This window comes from Haliotis cracherodii, unplaced genomic scaffold (genome assembly GCF_022045235.1).
Source record: "Haliotis cracherodii isolate W230 unplaced genomic scaffold, xgHalCrac1.p SCAF_13, whole genome shotgun sequence".
Classification (NCBI taxonomy): Eukaryota; Metazoa; Mollusca; class Gastropoda; order Lepetellida; family Haliotidae; genus Haliotis; species Haliotis cracherodii.
This window is the reverse complement of record NW_027266268.1, coordinates 11166631-11185770: the sequence shown is the minus strand read 5'-3', so window position 1 is coordinate 11185770 and position 19140 is coordinate 11166631. Positions and strand designations below refer to the sequence as shown.

At 38.6% G+C, this 19140-nt stretch overlaps 2 protein-coding genes across 4 annotated transcripts; one reads left to right on the top strand and one right to left on the bottom strand.

Moving 5' to 3' along the window:
* Positions 1 to 1795: 1795 nt before the first annotated feature.
* On the bottom strand, positions 1796 to 14033 carry LOC139459615 (phospholipase A and acyltransferase 2-like). Of its 3 annotated transcripts, none has more exons than XM_071241194.1 (5): positions 13840 to 14033; positions 12781 to 12913; positions 10341 to 10524; positions 6718 to 6847; positions 1796 to 4950 (listed from the first exon to the last, which is right to left on the bottom strand). In XM_071241194.1, exons 2-5 carry the CDS (start codon positions 12875 to 12877, stop codon positions 4825 to 4827), a joined length of 537 nt encoding a protein of 178 aa, XP_071097295.1. In that variant the 5' UTR covers positions 12878 to 12913; positions 13840 to 14033; the 3' UTR covers positions 1796 to 4824. The 3 variants fall into 3 exon arrangements, with proteins under 3 accessions (XP_071097295.1, XP_071097296.1, XP_071097297.1); XM_071241195.1 differs by having other exon boundaries at positions 13914 to 14033; XM_071241196.1 differs by having other exon boundaries at positions 13938 to 14030.
* Positions 14034 to 14292: 259 nt separating this feature from the next.
* On the top strand, positions 14293 to 19140 carry LOC139458893 (torsin-1A-interacting protein 1-like). The gene is made up of 3 exons (XM_071240329.1): positions 14293 to 14387; positions 15884 to 16338; positions 17290 to 19140. The coding sequence occupies exons 2-3, from the start codon at positions 15900 to 15902 to the stop codon at positions 18036 to 18038; spliced, it is 1188 nt and encodes a 395-aa protein (XP_071096430.1). The 5' UTR covers positions 14293 to 14387; positions 15884 to 15899; the 3' UTR covers positions 18039 to 19140.

The following is a 19140-nucleotide window of genomic DNA, read 5'->3' as shown; positions in this document are numbered from 1 at the left end:
GGGACAGTCTCGACAACCATAACGCTGAATCTCTCCTACTGCGTTATGGTAAAGTGTCAATGTTTGCCAAGATTTAAACGTTGATAAGCCTCTCTCGATATTCAATCATGAGTCACTGATTCGCGCTTGGGAGTAGAAGCAATATTTTTCTTTCACATCTTTTGTATAGTATATATTTCCTGATACAGTGTGCGTGTACACGTTTGTTTCATCAAGAAGCAGCTTGTTCGTCGTTGGACAACGCACAGGCTATACAGCTGCTAGGTCGTTATGGACCTACCTGTGATATCATTCATTTATTAAATCTATCACATTTCACAATGTCTGAAATAAGTATTCCTTTTCAATTTATCATTTTTTTTTATCGATAAATTAAAAAATTATTCACTATTTCCCGCGATGTTATTGAAAATAAAATTCTCGGACACACATTTCGACAACGGGTCCACATCGAACATGTCAAAGAGCAAAATAAAGACGTTTTAAACAAATCTTTAAATATATTATACAAAGTAATAAATGAAATCAACAAAAATATATCTAAAAGTAATCAAACTTACATCTAAGTTATTATTTCCATCTTTTCGTGCGATCGCGTGTAATGTAAGTCAAATGACATCTCGGCTTTCGTCGCCTCGAATTCTCGGCTCGGACACGATGTTTAATGCAAAAATATATGCATGAAAAATCTTTGTCACAGCTCGTAACCTAGCACGATACATTCACGAACTTCCATATTTTTAATATATATCGTGATTTCCTGCTTAAAACGTTCAGAATAACACAATTTAACAAAAATCTTTCGCCAACTTGTGAAATTTATCAAACACGAGCTTGGTATCACAGCTGTAATTTGATTGGCTGCCTTAGGTCACGTGCTCAAAATAGACCAATCACGAAACTTGTTGCAGATTTCAGCAAGAAAGCGTCATTAGAAACCAATTTTAATCCAGTTATAACTACGAAAAAAACCAGGCGATGTTACGAGCATGTAGATGAAGGAATAAGCTTTCCAGCGATGTGTCACATGCCATTCTTCGACGAACGTGCTTTTCATACGAAGCCTCGAAAACGGGGGTATTTCTTCATGTTACTGAGCGGACAGCCGCTGTTATCGGGAAATGGGTGATGATATAGATACTGTTTATAATTCTTTTTAAAATGATTTTCAATCACGTAAACAATGAAAATAAAACAGAAATAGGTAAGTGAATTTTATGAAATCTTATATTTGCTGAAAATAGTCAAGTTTTCGCTTCCTTGGTCCCTAATCTAGCTTACATTTTTTATTTACAACAAACTTAAATAAGTTCTAAATGCATTATTTTAAATAATGTGAAAAACATAACTTTCATATTTATAAACCATAGGATCAGACCTTTCAAATGGTGTATAACATGTAGTTGCAAATATATTTTACAAGCAGATATTTTCTTTGATAAATGTTGGCTTCATCTATCACATGAGTCTCTGGGAACTCGGTGTCCCAGCAGTAAACACTTCTGGTTGACTGGTGTTGAAAGAGTTAATGACGTCATATTGACCTGTCATATCACTCTTACAAGCTCCGCCCACTAGAGTGCGGTAGTTCCTACCGCAGATGGGGCTTTAAGTGCCTCATACGACAGGCATAGTCGCTCACCTCTTGCGACAAACATGGATTACTGAAGACCAGTTCTAACCCAGATCTTCTTCACAGTTGTCCTGGTAGTGACAGACCAAATAATACAAAACCTTTTCAGATAATGAATGATTATCATCACACAAATAAATCAAACAGTTTATCCTTCTGATTCTTTAATACCAAGTTGCAACAACAGTATAAAAGACATTAAGTAAAAATGTTTGGATAACATTATTATCTATGTCTATATTATCAACAGCACATTGTAACTGATATGTAAATGATTTTAAAATATACATATCTGACAGCTACAAGTCAAAAGAACTGAATTGATGAAGTAAAAACGGTACAAAAAGTACTCATTTCAACAGAGTGATGATTCCTGTCTAAAACATTCAATCTGTAACATAGAACTAAATAATAGAAAATGTTAAAAGACATATTTTCACTTTCCCTTTAGACTGGGGAGAACAAAATAAAAGTACAAATATTTAAAATAATAATAATATCATTTCATATTTATTTTTGTTTTCAGCAAGTACTGATTTATTGGGGGGAAATTATTTTTTGCTATATCTGTTTATTTTCACTGTCACCATGGTCATTTATTTCAAACTAATCAAGTAAAAGGTGAAATGAGATTAGGTCCTAAATTATTGCTTTTCCATCTTTAAACCTCATCACATATCAGAAAATATGTGCAACAATTTTATAACACTGCTGCCTCAGATTGTCACTTAAACAATCATTCACCACCTGTTCAAGATGAGAAATTTGTTACAAAAAAATATCTTGCTATATATCCATAATAGAAAATACCCAGAATAAAGTGAACATGTTTTATATGACAATGTATATAAATATATACAGTTGAGCCACAAGCTCAACTTTATGGATGATTTATGTAGCTGACAACGGACACAGTATCAATGGATTGTCAATCGGAAAGGTGATCCAGCATATTGTTATATTCCATTGTGATATACAAAACCTGTACATGGTCTTCCTGTTAACTCAGAACTGACATTGGGAGGATTAAGGGGATTAGGGATGGGGGAATATAGTCTGTTCCTGGCAGGTGAACGCTTGTTAGCTCAAAAGCTATGAAGCTGAAGTTAACTGAGGTCACCCCCACCCGAATCTCTACCAGTGGGTCCTGAGCATATTGAAGGATGAGCAATCCCCCACTGAACTTCTTCAACTCCAAGAAACCGGCATGACCAAGTCTAGAAAGAAGAAATCCTGTCTCCTTGACAACAGATTTGATAACTTGTGAACAGAGTTTGTAGACACTGGACTTATGTTTAATCTAGATGCTGCCTCCATGGAGTTCCTGACTTTTAATATATGTACCCGAGTGTCCTATGAGTGTCATGTGTTTTATGCATCTGATTAAAACAAATATCATAAATTTTGTACATAAAAATAAATAAATCTATATATAAAAAAAAATTGTTTTATTATTTTTCCTACAAACTATGGTCAGGAGATGGAACAGACTACGGTATACTATAATCCCCCATTGTTCATCCAAATAACACCTGTGTTACAACTGACTTAATTCGAGCTCAAATGGTGGACTTCGAGCTAACTTGGAACTAACAACCTGCACATGGATGCCACCAAATCTTTGTTACCAAAGTGACGTCACCATCTCCAACTCCCCTACCGCTAACCTAGCACAAGATGTTGCTGACGTGCTTGAACTCAGCAATCGCTCAGTATGACTCTTCTAAACTTTGATCTGAATTCAAAACAGCAGCCTTGTTAGAGCGAGCCATTGATACATTTCCAGCCTGAAAAGATGTTTTCTTAGTATTAACACAGAGGGAAGTCCTTCTCAGATGTATTTGAAATTGTATGTAATAACACAAGTCAAGTATTTGTGATGTTATTACATCGCCTATACTTCACCAATATTTGACTACCAGTATATTCAGTGTTGTGTCATTCAAAAAAAGGGTCCAGGGTATTTGTTACGGTAGAAGTGCACTCTGGCTATTCAAGGATGGGAGGAAATAGGATTAGGGTTCTTTTTGACTCACTTGAAATATCAAAATTTAAAACTCAGGAAATATTTTGAAAAATTATGCAACACAATAAAATGGCTGAAAATTACAAAGGAGACACAATGCTTGACAACAGTATAAGGATCTATACTGAAACGTCGCCTTCACGGTATTAAAGAAGATGTTACCCATAAATTGTGTCTACTTTGTCATCAGTCAACTTCTAAGTAATGCCTATCAAACAATTTGGCTGATAATTAGTTTCTACCTTGCACCAAAAACATCAATGTAAAAATAAGTGTAAGTTGATTTTTTTTAACCAAAAAAAGTCTTTTAGCTCTGATCAAGTCGTGACCAAAATTGAATTTTTTACCACATTTTTGTACTGTCTTTATGATCAAAGAAAATCAGCATTGGCTAAAGACTTACTCATGTTTAAATATTACAAAAAAAGCTTCCTGAAAATATCTCATCATCTTTTCAAAAACATTTTAGCCTTGGCTTTACACCATCTTTTAAGTCCCAAACATGCAAGAGTCGGTATGAACAAAGTCTAGTTCTCATTCATATGTACACTTCAGATGACTTTCAAAACAATTTCTAAGATTTTGCCAATTTCTTAAAGTATGCAGATACTGTAGCCCAAAAGAATCCTTATCATACCATGTACTTTTTACCATATTCGACGTAATAAGTGCGCCTCTCTAATAAGAGCCACAAACGATATTTGCTAATATATTGGCTAGTGAACAACCCCAATTAGCACCTCTTCCGATTGATCAATGTACAAAAGACTTATTTATTCGCGTATAATATGTACTCTTGTGTTATATGCACCCTTAATTATGGGCAATTAAATTCGGGAAAAATATATCTGTCATATATAAACATTTCAGGCTGTTAGCATAAACCACTAAATTTATCTTTCAAATGTTTTTTTCGCCAATATAATATTCTAATAAGAGCCCCCTATTTTGAGAGCACCCTGGGCGGTTATTACGTCGAATACGGTTATCCTGACCTCTTTCACTGTAAATGGTATCGGCAAGGGTGGAAACTGGACTGTTATAGTCAGTTAACTCCCTTGCCTGGGGAAAATGGACACAGGAGGTTGAAATGACATGGGCGGGGACCTGACACTTGCTCTTTCGGCAGGACCTAATACACTGAAAAGACGAGGATGTTACACATCTAGTAGGATTCTTCCTCCTTCTCTTTCTCTTCCTTGGTTTTACTTCTTCCTCCGAGGAAGCCAACAAGGGCCGTTGTGGCAACTGCAGCTAACCCGACCAGGAAGCCAGTCTTGAAACTGTCCACCTAAACCCAACATGAACATAAGTTTGTTTGTTTGTTTGTTGTTTAACGCCGCACTCAGCAATATTCCAGCTATATGACGGCGTTCTGTAAAATGATCGAGTCTGGACCAGACAATCCAGTGATTGACATCATGAGCATCGATCCACGCAATTGGGATAGATGACATGTATCAACCAAGTCAGCGAGCCTGAACACCCAATCTCATTAGTCGCCTTTTACGACAAGAAAAGTCGCCTTTTGCGGCAAGCATGGGTTGCTGAAGACCATATGAACATAAGTACAAGAGAGGATATTTCGTAGTCAACAATCTTTCAGCTACAAGGTATTACCTATGGATAACCTGTCCCTCGTGAACGCTGTCAATCTCATCAAAATCAGATCTTAGTTCTCACAATATAAAAATCTAAATTAAGGATCTGAGGACATCCCATTCCAAGTCAGAAAGCCTATTATCCAGCAAATCAGAGAAATGCTTACCAGATCAGGAAAATGACAGTTTTTTAATCAAGCAACCTTAAAAAGGTTAACAGAGGGTATTCCGAACGACAGTTATGGGCTGTACAACTGATTCTGTCGTAATCGTCTATCTGACGCTTTAGTGGGATAAACATTTGAATGGGTAATTATTTATTCGCTTTTTGTAAATACTGTTACATTTCATGAAACCATACTCATGTCTTTGTAACATCTTTGGTGATGCACTTCAGTGAATAATATCACTCTTCATCCCACTGGTTGGGGAGGTCAGGGTTGTCTAAGGCGTCGCTATTCCCTGTGCATAGTTGCATCGCTTGGGCACGCTAACCTATGATTGTGGGTTCGAATCCTGGTTCGCCCCGATTATGTTTCTAGGTTTGTCAGCACCATACCTGTGCTCATGGGTTTCAACGGAGTGGTAAACATCTGAGACCTGCATCACTTCGGGCTTTCCTCCAACATTAAGCTGACACGCCGTAATATAACTGGAATACTGTTAAAAGCGGCGTTAAACCCAACTCACTCACTCTTCATCCCACTGCCACCAGCTCAGTGTTCGGTGACAGCTGCCAATAGCAGTTAGGTACGTATCGTTTAAGCATTGTCAGAGGGGAGATCATGGGGTCTTTGATGTTTGCTGCTATTCTGGTAGTATTTGAATGTAGTGAGCCCAAATTGGGTCAGAACAAGGTCCTTAACTTGTGATACCAGTGTGCGATCAATAAATTTCAGTAAGAGTTAGTAAAACAGCATAAGCATCTTGTCAATTTATTGATCGACACACTTGTATCACAATACAAATGAGAATTATTTCATATTACAAAGGTTAATCTATCATATATGACAGATTAACTATAGTAATATGAAAGAATCGGGGTCATTAACTTCTTTTGAGTACTGTAGATGAATAATTTCAAAACATTATAAGAACACATATTTGTTTTTTGGCACAGATTTCAGTGGGCAGGGGTAGATGGGGGAAAAACCCAAAACACATGCAGTTTCTTTGTTTTAAAAAATAGTGCTTTTTTAATTATTTTGTTCCCACTTTTCATTCTTTCAGGATCATAATATCAGTGAACCATCTTACATGTTAAATACTGCCCTACATTAATAAAAGCACACAATTGCATATGTTTTCATTGCTTGGAGATTTTTTTTATCTATTTTATCTGGGATGATGAGATCATGATCTCTGTCAGATTGCAAGAGATTATGTTAATATGCATCCTTAGTATCTATGATAAAATCTGCTATAACCAACCCCTAAAAACACTGAAACTGACAAACCTGATCACTCCGTTCCATGTCATATCTGCACCAAGACACAAAATGTTCACAGTTGCTGAAGATAAGGTTGTAGCCGACGCGCCCAAGTTTGGACAGAGCTCTTCTTACTATTTCGGGTGCTGAGAATGGACTGAAAAATAGAATTGTTGGAGTCACCAAATGCATGTCCATAATAATTGTTTGCTTGTTATCACAAACACAAGGATTGTGTCAGCTGCATGTATCATTGGTTGTATTCAACAGCTGTATCATTGGCTGTATTCTGCAGCTGTGACAATTGGCTGTATTCAGCAGCTGTACCATTGGCTGTATTCAGCAGCTGTACCATTGGCTGTATTCAGCAGCTGTATCATTGGGTCATATCCAGCAGCTGTATCATTGGCTGTATTCAGCAGCTGTATCATTGGCTGTATTCAGCAGCTGTACCATTGGCTGTATTCAGCAGCTGTATCATTGGCTGTATTCAGCTGCATGTATCATTGGGTCATATCCAGCAGCTGTATCATTGGGTCATATCCAGCAGCTGTATCATTGGCTGTATTCAGCAGCTGTATCATTGGCTGTATTCAGCAGCTGTACCATTGGCTGTATTCAACAGCTGTATCATTGGGTCATATCCAGCAGCTGTATCATTGGCTGTATTCAGCAGCCGTATCATTGGCTGTATTCAGCAGCTGTACCATTGGCTGTATTCAGCAGCTGTATCATTGGCTGTATTCAGCTGCATGTATCATTGGGTCATATCCAGCAGCTGTATCATTGGGTCATATCCAGCAGCTGTATCATTGGCTGTATTCAGCAGCTGTATCATTGGCTGTATTCAGCAGCTGTACCATTGGCTGTATTCAACAGCTGTATCATTGGGTCATATCCTGCAGCTGTATCATTGGCTGTATTCAGCAGCTGTATCATTGGCTGTATTCAGCAGCAGTACCATTGGCTGTATTCAGCAGCTGTATCATTGGCTGTATTCAGCAGCTGTACCATTGGCTGTATTCAGCAGCTGTATCATTGGCTGTATTCAACAGCTGTATCATTTGACCATATTCAGCAGTTGTATCATTTGGCCATAATCAGTAGTTGTATCATTTGGCCATAATCAGCAGCTGTATCACTGAGTCATATTCAGCTACATGTATCATTGGCTGTATTCAACAGCTGTACCATTGGCTGTATTCAGCAGTTGTATCATTGGGCCATATTCAGCCTGTCCAAGTCATGTTCTTCAAATTTGGGATTGAGCAAAGTATGCTACTTTTCAAGAAAGTATTCATATGCAGCGAAATGTCTCAAAAGATTCCATGATCTAATACCTATTTTCAGCCAATCACACACAACAGCTGATAGACCAATTCATTTTAACAAAATCATTCAAATCCCAGAGTTGCCATTTCGTCACCACCCTATTGATGAATGTTATGTGTGAAATAGACAAACCAATCAGAATGAGCGTCATCTTCTCAAGGCAAGCGAGTTAACTGACTGTACAAGTCCAGTTTCCACCCTTGCCAAACTAGGCTGGAATGTATGGGCTCGATAGTAGCACCAATTATGACTTCCTTCTTTGTCTTTCCCATTGACCAGTCAGATTCCAATTCTCATATCACTTGCATTTGCTTCAAATAAAATGGAGGCGCCCAGTCAAGACGATGTGATCGAGCAAAGTGCATCAAATCACGTGAGCACCTTGATAAAAAACATGAAAAGATTTGGAGGTAGACATACTTTGCAAATCCTGTAATAGACCAAAATGTGCACGGCAGTTTACGAACCGGATGTAGATATTGTTACGCTATTTTAATGGGACTATGCATAGACTTGTTAGTCCAGCCATAATATAACTCCAAAATTCCACCCTAGTATGGCAATGGTGGAAACTGGACTCTTAGTCAGTTACCTCCCTTGCCCTGTAAGATGAATGAGGGTAAGACTTCAAGTACTTCAGTCAAAGAATCCCTCAGAAACAATTTATGATTGTTCACATATCTAACATCAAAAAATATACCCAAGATAAAGTTAAATGTGTTCAACCATACTGTATAATACCGTAAGTCCTGATGTGTTTTAAATCTGCATCTAGAATATATATGATATATGGTGGAAACATACATGAATCAAACAATTGCCCGTTTGCGCTTAGACGGAACCAGTCATAAACATTAGGGCTGCAACAAATACACTATGAGGCGAATACGATTCATACTACGAATATAGAGTAACGCATACAAATATTAATTCATGAATACAATAACACCTCAGCAGTTATATTCAGTGAAACAATAAGATAAATTATTTGACATGGTTTGTTAATTATTAACATATCATACATTTATATACTGCATTTATCAAGGTACTAGTATCTGCTTAAATGCGACAATGACCAGTGACCACAATACTGTCAAATTAAATATTATAAGAGTGTTGTTTTTGACGAAATCTATGCATAATATATGGTCTTATGGATATTTGTAGGTACAGGGTATGTAAATCCACATGATTGCATATTCATAAATATTCGATTCTTGTGTCCAAGAATAACAAATTCAATTCATGAATGGATATGGTTTGATTCACCGAATATGCGAGTGAAGCGTAACAGCCCTAGTTAACATGGCCAAGAGAAGGGTACGAGTGGTTATTCAGCGTGACCTGGAAATAGCATGCGTTGGACATGAAGAAGTTTTGCCCTGATCAGATCCTAGTGCCATACCCAGGGTTCCTAGCACCTTACCCAGGGTTCCTAGCGCCATACCCAGGGTTCTTAGCACCTTACCCAGGGTTCCTAGTGCCATACCCAGGGTTCCTAGCACCTTACCCAGGGTTCCTAGTGCCATACCCAGGGTTCCTAGTGCCATACCCAGGGTTCCTAGCACCTTACCCAGGGTTCCTAGCGCCATACCCAGGGTTCCTAGCACCTTACCCAGGGTTCCTAGCGCCATACCCAGGGTTCCTAGCGCCATACCCAGGGTTCCTAGCACCTTACCCAGGGTTCCTAGCGCCATACCCAGGGCTCCTAGCACCTTACCCAGGGTTCCTAGCACCTTACCCAGGGTTCCTAGCGCCATACCCAGGGTTCCCACCACCTTACCCAGGGTTCCTAGCACCTTACCCAGGGATCCTAGCGCCATACCCAGGGTTCCTAGCACCTTACCCAGGGTTCCTAGCGCCATACCCAGTGTTCCTAGTGCCATACCCAGGGTTCCTAGCACCATACCCAGGGTTCCTAGTGCCATACCCAGGATTCCTAGCACCATACCCAGAGCACATTACCCATGGCTCCTAGCACATTACCCATGCTTCTTAGCACATTACCCATGGTTCCTAGCACATTACCCATGGCTCCTAGCGCCATACCCAGGGTTCCTAGTGCCATACCCAGGGTTCCTAGCACCATACCCAGGGTTCCTAGTGCCATACCCAGGATTCCTAGCACCATACCCAGAGCACATTACCCATGGCTCCTAGCACATTACCCATGGTTCCTAGCACATTACCCATGCTTCTTAGCACATTACCCATGGTTCCTAGCACATTACCCATGGCTCCTAGCACCATACCCAGGGTTCCTAGCACATTACCCAGGGTTCCAACATGACAAATGTCTACCAGATCAGTCATCTTACCTCCACCTCTTGTCCTTCGTGTTGTTTCTGTAGACCTTGTCAAGACCCGCAACATCATCAAATAAGTCGATGCGGACCAAGGCCTTATTAAATGTAGTTCCGCTTACAGTGAAAACATGTCTTCCTCCAACATTGGCTAGCCCATCATCTTCTTCCCCTGCGAGGTGAACGACCTCTCCCCCTCCTGGAAACAAGCATCAATATAAGTAAGTTGGCTTACCATGATTATTACATGTCTGATGATACAATGCCAATCTCATTAAAATCAGATTTCAGTTCTCGCTATTGCTAAACAAAGATCTGAGGACATCCCATTACGGGTCACATCAGAACCTTTCATCTGACCAATCAAAGCATCACTCACCAGATCATGAAAGTGACAGTCACAATGTGCTCCAACTCATGCAACACAGGGTATTCCGAATGACAGTTGACTGATTCCGTCAAAATTATCATGTAACTCTCGCTTCCTAGGGATAAACATTTGAACGGAGGAGGCGCTGCAGAGTACGTGGGAAGCACTGCCATACAATCTCAACTATATATTAGACATTCCGGAATGTTTGTTTGTTCAGTTTTCAAAATTTTAATCGAGAACTGTGTCAAAATATTTTTCAAGCGTAGTCTGAAATTGAATTCACCAGGTTGAAACGAGTCCCGTAAAGCTCGAGAAAGCTGCTTTCTAACTGGCTGATGTCGACTTCTTGTTAGCCATTTCAGTGGTCGCGAAAGTTCGCGAAAGGTTGTTCTGACGTGACCCGTAATTGGATGTCCTCAGATCTTTGATTAGCAGCAGTGAGAACTTAGATCTGATTTTAATGAGATTGATACACTGCAGTCTGTGAAAGTGTCATAAACCTTGGAGTCTGCAAGTGAGGGGTCTGTTCCACAAAGCGATCATGACGCTAAGGTGATTATAACTCCCATACCCCATACTATAACACTGGCTCCCGATAGTTGTAGCACTAAGATCACTGTGGACTGACTGGGGCCCAGGACTCCGACTCTTGGCATGATGTCAAGTAGATTTTAGTGTTAATATATGGACTATTATCAACTTACTGGATCAAACACAATTATAAAAGACTCAAGTTTCGAACTAGTGGCTAAAGATGTAGACTGTACACTCAAAATACACAATTTCTGGCAGATCCTATTATGATCATAAGCTGCATATATACCTATTATTATGATTGTAAATTATCCAACAATTGTTAAAATTTACACATACATAAACATACACTGATGATAACATTGCATTAAATTAAAACAACAGACAACTTTAACAAGTTAATGTTGTGTTGGCCCTTGCATAGTGAGAAAAGACAACAGAACTTGCTAATGAATGTACTTTCTTATCAGGATCCTTAATTACATTCAGTAACCAAGGTAGATAATGCCATGGGCCTGATTATCCTGTGGATTAAGTGATTACACTGTATTTACATAATTACTGGCTGATCCTATTATAATCATAAGCTGCATATATACCATATAATTATAATTGTAAATTATCCAACAATTGTTAATCTTTACACATACATAAACATACACTAATGATAACATTGCATTAAATAAAAAAACCCAGACAATTTTAATGAGGTAATGATGTGTTGGTCCTTGCATAGTGAGAAAAGACAACAGAACTTGCTAATGAATGTACTTTCTTATCAGGATCCTTAATTACATTCAGTAGCCTAAGTAGATGATGCGATGGGTCTGATTATCCTGTGGATTAAGTGATTATTTACATAATTTGAAATTGGGGAAAACAATTAGTGTTTTCCATTACTTTCTTACCATAAGAGAATAAACATAAAAAGTGATAAAATACAACATATTTCTCAGAACATAGATGGATTATGGCTGAAAAAGCCCCATGTTAAAACTGCCCCAAGCAAAAACATTGGCAAAAATGACCCAATACAGATGAAAAAAGCCCCAAATTATATGTGATACATGATAAATAATAATCAATAATAGCTTCATGAATTTTTACAAATACGTGCGATTTTCACCTTTCCCCATGAGTATACATTGAAAGATAACAATGGTAACAAGTTGTTAAAAAATGGTTTGATGATGGATGATAAGGATTGCACTCTGAGATTTGTAAACTTTTATCATTCTATGTGTGCAGAAGATGAAAAATTTGAAGATCCATATGACAATAATTTGAAAACAAATTTTCCACCACTTAAAGAAGATCAAAGATTTAACAAAACAAAATCTTGAAACCAGATAAATGAATTAGACTTGGTATCGGTGTTGTTAGAATGTTACTCTGATTATAATAAGTAACGCAAGTGGAATTATGGGGCCATATTTGCCAGCACCCAAATAAATTGATAATCTGTGGATGAAATGCACTGATGACAATATTAAAGATGATCATTAAACATGAAGTATTTTGAGAAACTACAATTTCAGAGCATCGTACCTATATAGACAGCCCAGTGAGAATACAACCCTCGCTTGAACTCCACCAGATCCCCCACCTCTAGATCTCTGTGGCTGTATATCTGCTCACAACTCATTATCGTCTCTTGAACTCACAATACACAACACTGCATCTGCAAATATAATCAACATGTATAAGAATACACACATGATAGGTACCATCAATATATAGGGGATATTTTATGAGTGTTCATGTCATAATATGTTTACGACACAAGTGTCAAAATTCCGGTATTTAGGCACAAGTGTTGTAAACATGGTATGACATGAACACTCATATAATGCTCTATATATTACCGAAAGAGATGTCTTCTTACAGAGACGGATTTTAGTGTTTACCTTTATGGATAGCAAGTTAATTGCAACAGCAGCGGAACCACAATTTGTCGAATGACATCAACTATCTTCAGCTATGACGTCGCTGCTGTTTCACATATGAGTGAGTGAGTATGGTTTTACCCTGCTTTTAGCAATATTACAGCAATATTACAGCAGGGGACAACGGAAAAGGGCTTCACACATTTAATTGTACGAATGTGGGGTTTCACAAATGAAGATAAATATGTTAATAGGAGTATACGTCTGGTGATTGAATGGGGATGAATATTTTCTTTGATAGGCATTTAGAAGTTGGAGTACTAAGTAAGGATAAGAATTTATGGATGAACATCTTCTTTATTACAATTAAGAGCGACGTTTCAGTTTAGGTTCTAACACCGTTATCAAGCATCACTTGCTTGATAACGGTGTAAGAACCTACACCGAAACGTCGCTCTTAATAATTGTAACAGAGACATATCGGTATATGCATGGTCTCTGATTGTAATAAAGAAGTTGATCATCCATAAATTCTTATCCTTTCTTAGGGTTGAATATTGTACAAGAATAGATACTCCTTGACAACCGCACTTCAAATTTTAAAAAGATTCATAAGGTAGTCAATGACAATATGGCTGCCATATTAAAAAAGTATATAAAACTAATTGCATGATCATTTTCAGAAACACAATGGCATTTCTCGCGATGCCGATCGACCAACCTGAGATTCTCTTTCAAATGATGGAGGATAGATTCTAACGGATGATTAGAAAACTAAAAGTGTATTAACATTACATGAAAACTGAAAATTTCCATAACTTCCTCTTTGTAAAAATCTTCTGTTTCACTGGGTTTTCCCCAAATGACGACGACCTGTTAAAACGTCGTTTGATCTTATCTGGCTGGTTCTCAACTCTCTCCGCGTAGCGTCACGTTGTTATATGTAGAGACGGAGCTCAGCTCAAACTTCGATCTAAATATATAAACATTTCGTTGATCGCTTACAATATTGACAAAAAATGTCAACTTCCAAAAAGATATAACAGATCCAAACGTATATTCATTTCCCGTTTATCATAATCACATAATAACCTTATAGTCAAAGTTGCGCGCTGTTACGTTTTAACTGCAATATTTGTTTAGACTCTAAGGAGCATTTCTCCGCTTGGGTCGCAAAGCGCAGAGATTGAAAGAAAGCCGGGAACCGTCTTGCCAACACAGAATCTTGCTGTGTAGGGATCACATGGCTTATTAACTTAAAACGATAAGGTAAGAACATTGAGGAAGGTGTAGAATGGGGAAAGGGATAGTTTCACACGCAACTAAAATGTCTTTGCAGACTGTTCAACGTCAATCAAACTTAAATTTAGGAAAAGTGAAAGTGAAACTAAAAATCTGAGTACGTCGGCATGGGCCCACACTTGGTTCAATCGTTATTATTCTCAAGATCCCATTTTAATCAGACACCAGAATAAGATGTGTTGGAAATGAAGGTGTATATTTTAGTTTTAAATTCATATGTAAGAATAATGACTAATGGTTTTATTTTAGCTCAACTTGAAACATTAAGGTTTGGGACTGGTCATTTATTTCAGGGGTAGTGGTGAGATTAGTGGGGGTCATGAAAAAATGACAACAAAAGAGGGTGTATTGGCAAAATTAAAGGAAGAGGTTGGTGAATGACATAATAACGCTGAAGGTGTTGTCGTCGGCACAGGTATAGGCTACTACAGAAACATACTCCAGCTCATTTCTGTACACAGAAATATACCCTAGCCAAAATCCAAATACAGAAACGAACATGGTACTCTAAATGGCTGACGTGTCAATATATATTCCCAATCCCAAAACCGAAACCGGTTCATGTTGTAGTTCAGGTTCTCCTGATAACGAGTGCATGCGTGCATCGCGGAATATTAGATTAATGTAAGCACGTCACTGTGTATGATCGTTTCCTATATGATACGCTGGAATGCAGCTAAAGATAAAATAAATTGCATTGTATTATTATATTCATGAGCAAACAACAACTATCACAACTATACAGGGCAATCAAAAAGCAACTCAGTTCTATTTTTTTCATATGAAAAAAATGTACATTTTAACACTATTTAGGGACTGGTCATTTAAATGATACATTACTAAGACCAATCCAACAGACACATTGTATCATTATATTCTTGACCAAAAAACAACTAAAACTACTTAAGATGAGAAGGGCTTTATAATTGATTTGAGAGATCTGATTATTGACATGAGTGTAATTCAGGGCAATAACATGCATTATTTGACTGACTAGAAAATCTTCTCACCCTGTTTGATCTCAAGGGGTTCTGGACGAAGGGGTAACCTGGTGGTTAAAGCATTCCTTCATCACACCGAAGACAAGGGTTTGATTCCCTGCATGGGTATAATGTGTGAAGCCCATTTCTGGTGTTCTCCATTGTGATATTGCTGGAATATTGCTAAAAGTGGCGTAAAGCATACTCAGTCTCTCACTCGTGGGCTTTTAACATAAACATTAAAAATGATATTTTAAGAATGAAATCATACCATGCAGGGTTGTTTCATTTACTGAATGTGCTCAGACAGACTTCTGTTTCCAATTCAAGAAGTAATACAAAGTGTGCATACCAATAACAGTTGACCAGTCAATAATTAATTCAACTGGTTTTCAAAGATTTTAGTAGTCTGTGACTAAAAGACCAGTGTTAGTATCATAACAGATGTGTTTTCTGTAAATGGCAATGACTGTTTGATTTCAGAACAAGGACCTCCACTATGCCAGGCAAAATAAAGGGTGGTCACAATCTCAGGAGTTTAAATTCATCCAAGGGTTCTGATGCAGACAGTCCATCTTTAAACAATCGGAATCGGAGGGCAACGACCCCTAATACTTCCCACAACACCAGCAGTCGATCATACAGGGAACATGACAGCGAGGATGAAGATGAAGATGAGGATAAGTACACAGACTCACAAGAAGATGATGTTGACAGCAGCTATGCCACTACCAGAGCCTCTCCAGCAGCTGTGACTCCATCCCCCAAACTTCCACGATGGGCAAACCGTCGGGGGAATGCGTCCGATAGTGACATATCTCCCATACCTTATCAACGGTCAAATCCTCGGGGGAATGTGTCTGGTGGAGGCCCTTCACCGGGATATGAGAGAATGTACCCAGATTTGTCTCCAATGCAGAAAGAGCAAAGGCCTGCAGGTACGAAATCTGACGATGTATGAAGAGCTTGAATATTAAACCCTCCGCATTCCACAAAGTGATTGTAGAAGAAGTTTATCCAGACGAAGTTTATTTCAGTATAAAGGCCACAGGCCGCACTCGACAATATTCAAGCTATATGACAGCGGTCTGTAAATAATCAAGTCTGGACCAGAAAATTCAGTGGTTGACATCATGGGATCGATGACATGCATTAACCAATCCCGTTAATTGCCTCTTACGACAAACAAAACCAAAGTGGTAAATGTCTGAGACCTGCATCACTTTAGGCTTTCCTCCCACATTAAGCTTTTGGTTTGGTTTGTTGTTTAACGCCGCACTCAGCAATATTCCAGGTATATGACGGCGGTCTGTAAAATAATCGAGTCTGGACAAGACAATCCAGTGATTGATATCATAAGCATCGATCCACGCAATTTGGATTGGTGATCTGCATCAATAAAGTCAGCGAGTCTGACCACCCGATCCCATTAGTCTCCTTTTACGACAACCATAGTCACCTTTTATGGCAAGCATGGGTTGCTGAAGACCTATTCTACCCCAGATGTTCACGGGTCCCCACATTAAAGCTAACAAGCTGTGATATAACTGGAATACTATTAAGTATGGCTTGAAAATTAAAGAATTGCATCTCAGGCAATGACTTTTGAAAGTACCCAGTATAGTGCGGGTGGGCAGTGGTTCTTCTTTTTCTACAAACTCCTTTAGCCTCCATGACCATAACACGAGATGCGCAGTAAATAAGTGTGTATGTAAAGGGAAGTAACTGTGTGCTATATTGGATTGCATTGTTTTTTAGTATTCAGCTTTTCGATTTTTCTAAAATGGAAATAAAACCGAAACCTGGGGCGGACGTTGCCTGACAACCAAGACCATTATTTTTTTTAACCTATTATAGTCATTTCACATTGTCTCCATATTTTGTTTCAGCTCCCCAGCAACCTAGGAATCAGAGGACTGTTCTAACGTCACCCTATGTCTGGATGGGACTCGTGGTTCTAGTAGTTCTAATTCTATCGGGATACCTCTTCTCTGGATCCCGTAGGTTTCAACTCGCACGCAGTCCCAGCTTTCAAGGCTTTGTGTCCAAGGTTGATGACCTTCGAATGTCCTTCAAGTCCCAGGACAAGAGAACATGGAAAACCATCAAGTCATCTGTCAAACACATTCTCAATGCCACTGACCCTGAATACCCAGCCGTTGTGTTGTTCGCTGTGCAGAAAGACCAACATGCAGCTGCAAGCTGCCTGGCCCGAAGAGTTGCCTCCCTTTTTAACCATCTGACAAGCAGTGTGCAAGATGACGGCTACATGGACGCAAGGCTCTTGAATCATCTTGATGCAAGGGTGCAGAAGGAAAACCTTGATGATAAAATAAGGGCTAATTTTAAGACTGGACGATCTGTCGTTATTGATCACCTTGAGGGCTTGTCGCCAACGGCATCTTTGCTGTTACATGGCATCTGTGATAATGACAACGCACCTTTCAAAGACGTGTTTATTGGGATTGTGTTTCATGTTGATAGAGAACTGAACGTACGTGAGGTGGACTTGGAACTAGAAAAGTATTTTAAGTCCGAACTCGATCCGGACAAGATTGGAGCGCTGTTGACAAGGATAAATAACAATGCAGTTGTTGTGAGGAAAGAGGAAGGGGACATTTCAACCCTGTGTAGTTAGCAGAGTTGTGGAATCTCACAAGATTACAGGAAGTCTGTACTTTGCAATACAAAGGTCAAACTTAATCACGCTTAAAAATAACATCGGTTGCTTAGATTAGGCTTAGATAAAAAATCTAATTTCAGCCGTGGAAATACATCAGTGACAATAACTGGGGAAGAATGTTTTAGTTCAGAATAATCCTGGAAGGAAAATCTCAGCTGACAATGATAGGGGAAAGATGTTCTCAGTTGGCAAAAGTAGGGTAGAAGAGCCTGCAATTGACTTGATTTAGCCCCAAAATATATTTCACCCAACAATAGATCAACTTTTTAAAACAGTTTTATATATTTAGAGGTGACATTTAAATGGTAATAACATAAATAATGATTGTATAGTACTAGTTTCTGCTTGCATGCACAGAGGTCTCGAGCCACTGTTTAATGAAATGAATCAAATCTACGAACTAGGTATTAGTTAAGCTTCAATAAGTTTCCTTTTATGATGGATACGTTTCCTCAGCATGTCGCGTTTTCATGTACTGTATTACTTTACGACTAAGATAGCATAGTGGTTACAGTCTGACTATTTTTAACAACACTGGTATTTTGAAAATGAAGTATTTCAAGTGACAAGTTTTTCAACAAACTGCTGGAAAAATTAAATACCAGAATGTGCATTGTTTTCAGGGTGTCAGTGTTCTGTTTCTTCTGTTTGTCATCCAAGTGTGAAATGATGCATTGAAACTCTGCTGTACTGCAATACATGGTCTTCGATATGATACATGCAGACCTGTATGCATGTTCCCGAGGCAAGAGAGTTAACTGACTATAAAAGTCCAGTTTCCACCCTTGCCGAACTAGGCTGGTATTATGGAGTTACATTTTGGCTGGACTAACGAGTCTATGCAAAGTCCAATCTAAATCGTGCACCGAAATCGAAATCCTGTTCGTAAACTGTCGTGCAGATTTCGATCGATTGCAGGATTTGCAAAGCATGTGCACCGCCAACTCATTATCTGTAGATATTGTCCAAATCTTTTCATGTTTTTAATCAAGGTGATCACATGATTTGCTGCATTTAGCCATGTAAGACCCGTTTTATCACAAAATATATCTATATT